Genomic DNA, 8,984 nt, shown 5'->3' with positions numbered 1-8,984 from the left:
GATTACAAAGCTGTCATTCTGTTTAAACATTTTTAAAATGAGCATTCTGAATGTTCCCCACCTTCAGAAGCATGGCCAGCATGGTTAGTAAGGTGTCCAGGTAACCGTACATTTTCCCTTGAGAGAATAACAGCGTAGACCGGTGAAGCAGCAGCTTCAGTTCCTAGAGAAGCAAGCACACGACAGGGACTGCTGAGACGAAGCTCACGAAAATGGTTTGATTTGAAGAAATAAGGTTTTTTTTTTTTTTTAGAAATTAGACTCTACGAACATTTGTTTTATGATAAAATCAAAACCTATTACTTTAGAAGCTATAATTTATACTTAATAAAAATGACTAAAACTTAAGGCGAAACTGTTTTTCAAAACCACTCAGTTTGGAGGCTAGGGAAATGGAGACCCCAGAACCCAGCACGGGGCAGAGGCAGAAGCTCGCTGGCCAGCCATAGCGATGAGAGCTTCACATTTAGTGAGACTGTGTCAACACACACACGTATGTGGGGAGACCTAGGAAAGATACCTGACATCTGCCTCTGACCTCCAAACACGCACATCCACACTACTACATACGACACACACGTCATCTGCCTGACCTCCAACATGCAACATCCACACTACTACATACAACACACGTCACCTGCCTCTGACCTCCAAGCAGACACACACTCATGCTACTAGTACATACAACACACATGTCAAAACAAATCCCACTAAATGAACACACTAAACAATAGCTGTAAAAACTGAGGCAGAGGCTCTTAAGCTGGGCGAACCGAGCAGAAAGCCCAGAGGCGTGACCAACCTGCTGTGCGGCATTCGCATCCTGGGCTAACGTGTCCGGGTCATACATCGGCTCCAGAGCTTCCAGGGCTTTCTCAGGACGACCCAGCTGCTGCTGGAGGATGGAAAGTGAGATTCTTGCATCCAAGTGGAGTGGGGCCAGATCAACCACTTTGCTATAGCTCTCGGCAGCGCGCTCCATGTAGCCCAAGGCCTTCAAACATTCTAGGATGGTAAAATAAAGATGTTTAATTCTCAAGTTGTAAACTGGACAAAACTATTGCTTTTCAAATCTAATTAGTAATTTATTTTCTTTTATTTTACTTTCTGAGACAGAGTCTCACTATGTAGTATAGACTGACCTCAAATTTGCAACCTTCTCGCCCCAGCCTCCGAGCCTGAGTACCCATTCACAAAAGAATGTTAGAGCAACAGAAGAAAACTATAATATGAATATATATTGTTCGTACTTATTTTTCCTTGTCTAAAAATTTATTCTTTATTATAATTTATTTATTATAAACGATATATCCTGACTATAGCCTCCCTCCTACTCTGTTAACTGATCGATCAACTGGCCATTCTAGTGATCTCTTCCCTGGTGGTAAAGATCAAAGCCAGAGCCTTATGCATACAAGGCAAGCACTCTATGGGGTGAGCTAGACGCCAGGCCTGGCCTCAGAACTGAACTGCCTCAAGGATGCAGTCAGAGTCTAGATTCAACTTGATGAGTCTTTCCTGACTGGGTGCTGTTTTTAGCAATCCCCATGTCCTCAGTGGCATTTTGAATGTTATATAGTAACAAACACGCCGGTCATACCACAGGAAACATCTTAACATGCCGAGAGCTCAAGACCGGAGAGCCGACTTAATCGACAGACTTGCTTGTTACGGCACAGTGACTGCTGACAGCATTAACTGTCTATGTATCTTAGATTAGGATTTTATAAAATCCAGGGTACTGGCAACAGTAAGCTAGCTCCCTCCTCTCACACGGCATCACGAGCCCATGGAGAGGTGCCTCCCCAATCCTCACCTCTCTCTACTCCCCCATAACCAGTTCACTCACACTGTTACTGGGTTCCCTAGTTTTGGACACCCCCAATATCAACCACCTCCCACTTTCCCATTCCACTCAACAGGCGTCCTCAGCAGGAAATCCCTCGCCATCCACCCCGCTCAGTCCTCTGGACTCGGAGGCACGCTCTGACAAGTCTTTCTTCTCTCCCGTCCAATCTGCTCTAGCAGCTCCACCACATCCCCTCGGATGACCTCCAAAGTGTCCTCCTCAGATGTCTCCTGGCCACTGCGGCCGGCTAGCTCTCGAGAACAAACTAGAACGCAAGCATCAATGGACCATCATGATGGCATCCCCTACTCGTCGTCCCAGTTAGCTCACGCGACACCACAGCTATCAAACCCTTCAATGGGCTTCCCTGATGTTTAGATGACCAAAGCTTCAATTTCCACCGCAACTCAGCTGACTGACACAATTCACTAACTTCAAGCTGCATGGCTTCAAAATGGAAAAAGCAGTGATCAACATGATCAGGATGAGAAAGGATTTCCAAGCGCCTACTGCTGATCACGGGGCAGCCCCAGTGCACCACGGCTCCTTTACAAACCCCACAAAGGTGGCTTGGTTTAAAGGTATTATCACATTCATGTCTACTCTTCAAAATAGAAAAATGTTCTCTTTTTTGCTTATTTGTTTTTGGTTTTAGAGACAAGGTTTCTCTGTAGCTTTGGAGCCTGTCCTGGAACTAGCTCTTGTAGACCAGGCTGGCCTTGAACTCACAGAGATCCTCCTGCCTCTGCCTCCCAAGTGCTGGGACTAAGAGGCATGTGCCACCACCACTTGGCGAAAAAATGTTCTCTTAATAATGAGATTTTTCCTAGATTCCACCTGTGATATAAGCTGTGTTCTTAGAGGCCAACTATTTCTTCTCCAGTTACAGAGGACTTGCTCCTCTCAATACTTGTTACAGCTTTCTAACATTAAATGAAAACTGTTCTGTTAATGTCTTTTTGTTTGTTTTTCTTTTGGGATTTTGTTTTGCTTGTCTGTTTGAGACAGGGTCTCACGATGTAGCCCTGGCTGGCCTAGAGTCAACTTGTAGACCAGGCTGGCCTCAAACGCAGAGAAGTCCGCCTGCCTTTGTTCCCCAGGTGTGCACCACCAGGCCCAGCCTTTAATCTTTTTTACTTAGGACATCCTAGCAGATTATCTTCTATTTTTGTATGTCTAGGAGATTTGGTTGCTTTCTTAAGTGGTTTTCTCTACTCTGAATAACTTATTTTCAGACTACTATGCAGTTAATCACAATAAAATAAAATGATTAATAGGTTAATCATGAGTACGGGGGGTCAAATAGCATGGAAAAGCACATCAACTATTTTCTTTCCGAATAACATTAAACATACATTTATAAAAACTAAAAATAATGTTGTTCCCATCTGATAATACAGTTCTATAATGCGTGATTACGGCAAGTGAAGGACAGGTGTTTAAGGGGCATGTCAGCTTTCTTATGTTATCACCCTCGGATTTCCCGCAAAGTCAACGTCATTAGGCAAATTTACTGTCCTCTAGAGAGAACACTGTGGCTTTGATGTCACCCACGTCAGGAGCGGTGGCTCAAGGGTGCTGACACTTGGTAATCTAGCAAGGCGACCGCAGTACAAACCAGTCTCCTAGCTACACAAACTCGGAACTACAGGCACGGATATTCTACGTTATAATGTACCGTGTTGGGAATGGAGGCTGAAACAGCTTCCTCCACAGCTGAAGCGTTACCTGCATGCCGAAGCCAAACCACTGCAAGGTTGTATCTTTCAGAGCAGACCAGTGCGCTGAGCAGGGGAAGTGCAGAATTGTATTCACCCACATCCAGAAAAGCTTCAGCCACATCCAGATAGAGGTCACCCATATCTTCAGGATTCTGTTCCACCAGTGTGGTCAAGAGAGGCTAAACGCCAAATAAAACCAGAGGTTAAGCACTCATTGTAAATAACCACGTTATCAGCTACATGACATAAGCCAAAAAAGCAGCAAGGACTAACAAAAACAGCTTAGTGCTCATTTCTCTGTGTCTGTTAAAAAGATCCAGACTCCTCACTCATTCACTCATCGCTGCGTGGGCCTATTAAAGGGCCAGCGGCTAGGAAGTGAGCTCACTGAGGAGTGTGTTCTCTAAATAGCCCATCAAGTCTGTGCCTTGGGCTCCCTGCAATTGTTGGGAGTCTGAAGAGCCACTCCCTCGGCTCCTACTCAGACAGCACCTTCTCAGGGGATCCCTACGGCTTTCTCCCCTCCATTCTGTAGATTTCTTTTTCTTCAGAACACTTTTCACCACCCAATAACTTACATATTTTATGAATGTATTTAATCGCTTACAACAAATGATCTACCAGAGAAGGGAAGGTTTGTTTTACTCAATACCTTATCCAAAGGTCAACAAAGCAGATGCCCAATACATTTTTTATTCAATGAAATACTTGTTCCAAAGTCAGAAACAGAGAGCAGATATGGCAATTATAGACTGCCTAGGGGCTAACCACAACTTCTAATCTTGTTCTCATTTTAAGAGAAAATTATTCCAGGGCTGGAGAAATGGCTCAGCGGTTAAGAGCACTGACTGCTCTTCTAGAGGATCTGGGTTCAATTCCCAGCACCCACATGGTAGCTCACAATTGTCTGAAAATCCAGTTCCAGGGGATCTGACACCTTCAGACCAATGTACATAAAATAAAGATAAATAAATCATAAAAAATTTAAAAAGAAAATTATTCCAAGTCCAATTCCAAAACGCTCTGCTTTTATGAGTCCTTCCTATGGAAGTAATGTGACATTTACTGTGCCCTCCCCGTCACTAAGAAATGTGAAAATCTAAGGTCTCGTTGTAATTTCTAGTCATCTGACGGAGACCATGGGCTCGACAGGAAGGATCTTACAGTACTTCTGCAGAGGGTGTGGCCCCCGTGCTACTTACGTTGAGTGGCTCGAGGATGTTGAGATGCACCAGGCAGACCATCAGCTTCACCGTGATGTCTATGGGCACACTCTCAGGGATAGAACAGGTGACGGTCTCAGCAGCTGGGGAGCAACAGACAAGGCGCTCATTCCTACCTGCAAGCTCGCAAGCAAAGCCGCCTAAGGCAGCTTCAGCCTGTACACAGATGCCGTTTCCACAGCTCTAGGGGAGCCCCAGTCAGTGCTCACTCGACAGCACGGTCAGCGGCTTCTTACCTCTTCCAGTCTGTCTTTGTCTGTGCTCATCCCGCCTTTTTCCTAGTATCGACCTTAGCCCATGCCTTTTACCAGACTTCAGAGGATTAAAGATAAAAAATGACCAGGACGTATGAAACCTCTCTTTCTAAATTCCTGAGTTCAAAAGCTTCACTTTAGACTTTACTCTAGAGAGGTTATAAAAAGGGTCACTTTTCTGCTTTCTAAAACTTCATTATAGCAAGACAACTTTTCAAGTTCTAGGAAACTAAAGGAGTTCTAATCTATATTTATTTCATATTTACTTCAAATTACAAGTCAGTTTGCTTCCATTTCCTAAACTGCATGATATTAATGATATACCTTTAATAGTAGGCTCAAATGTAAGTTACTGGCAAATTAAGTAATCTCATCTGTTTTACAGAATTTGCCATTAATTAATAGTCTGAGTTACCCAATCATAGGAACATGGTTTCACTGTGAGACTGTAGTTATGGGTAAGCAACATCATACCTAGCCCCCCAAAATATAATTTTTAGAAGAAAGAAAGTATAAACCAAAAAACATGGCTAATCTAGGCATGGTGACACAATTCTGGTACCTGGAAGGCAGAGGCATGAGGATGTTGAGTTTGAGGCTAGCAAGAGCTACATAGCAAGAACCTGTCTTATAAAAAGACAGAAAAAAAGAAAATAAAGGGAGAAGGAAGGAAGGAAAAAAGATAAAGAATGACTGTAAACTTTTTTTCTTCTAATGATAAATAGGAGCTGAATGTGGTGATGCACAACTCCCAGCATCTGAAGACTGAGGCAGGAGGATTGCCATGAGTTTGAGGCCAGCCAGGACTACATGGTAAGTTTCATGTTGGGCTACAGAGTAAGATCCTAACCAAAAAAGAGTCAAAAAAAAACAAACAAAAGTAAGAAATGTCAAGTTCAAGTGAAACTATTAATAAATAAACTTCAAAACATTTTTTAAATTGCTTGCAAACGAAGGGCTAGCAGTATATGTCAGTGTAGAATGCTTGTCCTTCATGCACAAGGCTCTGGGTTTGAGCCTTAGCATTGCAAAAAAGGGGGAAAAAAGATTCCATAAAAGCCAGTATAAGAAAACCGAATCCTGCCGTGCACATGCTCTGAGGACATAACCAAGGGGACCCACACCTAATGAGAGGGTTATGCTCATGTCCTACGTGAAATTAACTACAACCTTTATTCTCTTCTGAGGTGCCTTCTTCCAAAGTTTCCTTTTCTAGGATGATTCCAGAAAAATCTGTAATTACCTAAAGAAATTTAAAAAAAAGAGAAATAAAAGTTATATATAGAAAACCTTTTTGTGAATAGTTATTTCAAATAGTTCTTACAACATAAAATGGTATTAAGAAGAACCTTTTTAAAATGAGAAATCCTAGCTGTAGAACACTGACATCATCATATCACACCAACTACAACCAAAGATGCATCAGTTCGACAGCAAACCAACCTGCTTTCTCCAGCAGGAGTCGCTCCGCTGAGTCCCGCTACCACTGAGTGCAGACACTCTTGGGCTTTACAGCGTCAATATCACTTATCATATAATTACATTTTATACTTCACACAGAATCCAGAAATCTATTATTTCCACTTAGTTTAAATGCATACTTTAGTAAATAATTAAAATGACAAGATGCTAATTTCAAAGCATTTCTGCAACATAAACACAGGTTTTTTTTTGGTTTTTTTTTTTTTCATAAACACAGGTTTTAAACCTACAAGAGACGCACGAGAACGTTCCTACCTCCAAAGCCTTGTCATACTGCTTGTTGGAAATGTACAGTTCAGCTGCTATGTTCACATCCTCCATGGAGACTAAGCCTTGGTGTTTTGAGAAAGCTTCTTCAATTATGTTTATAGCTGAAGTGCTGTCGTTGGCTTCGTAGTAACTCCTAAAACAGTGAGGGGCAAGTCAATGAATGCTTAACTCTGACTATAAAACTCAACTCTTGCTTAGGACCTTCAACAACTAAGTGACTTCAGTTTCTTAAAACTTAGGGGAGAAAGGACTTTAAAATTCAGTAGCTGGGCTGGAGAGACGGCTCAGAGGTTACGAGTGTGGACTGCTCTCCAGAGGTCCTGAGTTCAGATCTCAGCACCCACAGCCATCTGTAATGAGATCGACGCCCTCTTCTGGCCTGCAGTGATACATGTAGGCAGAACACTGTACACGTAATAAATAATGCGTTTCTCCTCCCCCAGCAACAGACACTGCATTGTTTTGGTTTTCCCGTGTTTCCAGGGAACCTAAATCAGCTGACCGAGTCGGGGTGCTTCCTTGACTTCTGCCGCTTACTAAAAGTGCTCATTTGTGAGTGACACACAAAGATACTCTCTGGCTTTGTGTAATTTTACTTTTGCTTGGGATGTTTTATAAATTTGAATAGATTCATCCTCTTGTTCTTTTTATTAAGTTCAATTATAAAAAGGTCTGTATTACTCTGAATTCTGAAACATACAATACACTACACGTACAAATCTTCAAACTTGTCAGTCATAGGCTGGCACCAAGTGCTAGAAAGAGAGAGGGAAAGGTTTCTACAATAAACATGGCACCAGTCCCCACTGTCCCTCACCTTTATTATAAGCTCTGTTCTGCACAGCCGAGCAGTGACAGGAGGTAGAGCCAATGTGAGGAGAACTGTAAGAGTTCCTAGGTGCGTAAAACATAGTAATACTAATCTTCTAAATGCAGAAATACACACTCACAGCAACTAGGAATATGATTTCCCTTGTTTTGTTAAAAGGGCATTGGAGAAAAAGGAGCTAGCCCAAAGAGCAGAATTACGTGATTCCAACAGGCTGTGTAGTGTCTGGGGAACACCAGACGGTAAATTAGCGCACAGGTACAGCCTCCATCAAATAAAAGTCAGTCTCTTCATGGCGTCCTGAGTCAGCTCCAGTTTCTTCATCTCTGGGTCTCCTCCTTAGCTCCTTTGACAATGAATTATTGCTAACAGAAAAAAGCTGTCTAAGAGTCACCAGTGCTGGGTTCTCATTCTTTGCGGCAAAAAAGTCTGGCACGTGGCAGGCCAGTCTTTCATTTGGCAAATGTTCAAAGGCTTGGAAGCCAGATTATTTAGTACTCACAAGAACTTGTACAAGCAGCCCTCCTGTGCAACACCTCTGCCTGCTGCAGTCAGCTGGGTGCGTGTACAGTCAAGCAAGTGTCCTGGAGGAATCCCCTACTTCCCAGCTTAGCTTACGCATAACTGGATTGCTTATCATTAAAATCAGATACATCAGGGAAGGGACAGGCACAGTAAAAAGTGAATACATCACCTAATCTACCATCAAAACAGAGGACTATCCAACTATGGTCTTTAACGACCAAAACAAGCAAACTCCTTCTCCTGAACCCCAAAGGGAAAAGCCTAGGCAATTAGATACTTCCTCACTCATGTGGCCTGCAGAGTTTCTTTCTGGTCTGCACATTTTTTTTTTCTTTTGAATAAAGTTCCCTTGCCACTCTGGACTCTTTCAGTTCTTTGGATTGGAGACTAAGAAGTTAGAAACACCTGACGCAGGCCCCGCTGTGCAGACACTACCTACCCTTCTGCCAAAGATCTCCAGGTAGCTAACCCTGAGCGCCAAACCCCAGTCTTCGCTCCTCGGGACCTGTCTGCCTTATTTCACAAGGACGCCCACACCCCCTCACTGACATGATCTCTTCAGTGAGTCTGGAGTGTCATCTTCTTCCCTGCACTGAGCATTGTCTTTTCGTCTGCTGGCTAAGTTCTCTTTTCCCTGATGTCTAAACGCTGGAATAACTCAGAGATAGTCCTTCCACAGCGCTTTCTTTACCATCTTCTCCTTTCCTCCTGTAAACGTGAGCACGTGCACACAAGCCTGTGCACACGCACGCATACACCCTAGATCCCCATCTTCCTTCCCTCCAGTACACATGAGCCCCCACACACAAGCCTGTGCACACGCACACACAC

At 43.2% G+C, this 8,984-nt stretch overlaps 1 protein-coding gene and 1 long non-coding RNA gene across 2 annotated transcripts in view; one reads left to right on the top strand and one right to left on the bottom strand.

The window, feature by feature from the left end:
- LOC113458200 overlaps positions 1-5,871 on the top strand; it is a 15,924-nt gene extending 10,053 nt beyond the window's left edge. Inside the window, exons 2-3 of the long non-coding RNA XR_003378619.1 lie at positions 2,026-2,430; positions 5,773-5,871. This is a non-coding gene — a long non-coding RNA (uncharacterized LOC113458200). The remainder of the gene's footprint in view (positions 1-2,025; positions 2,431-5,772) is intronic.
- The window catches only part of Gtf3c3 (general transcription factor IIIC subunit 3), a 31,781-nt gene that overhangs the window by 9,426 nt on the left and 13,371 nt on the right, over positions 1-8,984 (bottom strand). The window contains exons 7-12 of the mRNA XM_005366359.3: positions 6,785-6,932; positions 6,218-6,290; positions 4,773-4,876; positions 3,578-3,749; positions 803-1,005; positions 62-163 (exon numbers count right to left, since the gene is read on the bottom strand). Of these exons, the coding sequence (XP_005366416.1) occupies positions 62-163; positions 803-1,005; positions 3,578-3,749; positions 4,773-4,876; positions 6,218-6,290; positions 6,785-6,932 (802 nt within the window). The remainder of the gene's footprint in view (positions 1-61; positions 164-802; positions 1,006-3,577; positions 3,750-4,772; positions 4,877-6,217; positions 6,291-6,784; positions 6,933-8,984) is intronic.

The sequence above is a fragment of the Microtus ochrogaster genome, unplaced genomic scaffold (genome assembly GCF_000317375.1).
Source record: "Microtus ochrogaster isolate Prairie Vole_2 unplaced genomic scaffold, MicOch1.0 UNK8, whole genome shotgun sequence".
In the NCBI taxonomy this organism is placed as follows: Eukaryota; Metazoa; Chordata; class Mammalia; order Rodentia; family Cricetidae; genus Microtus; species Microtus ochrogaster.
This window is presented reverse-complemented; position numbering and strand designations above follow the sequence as displayed.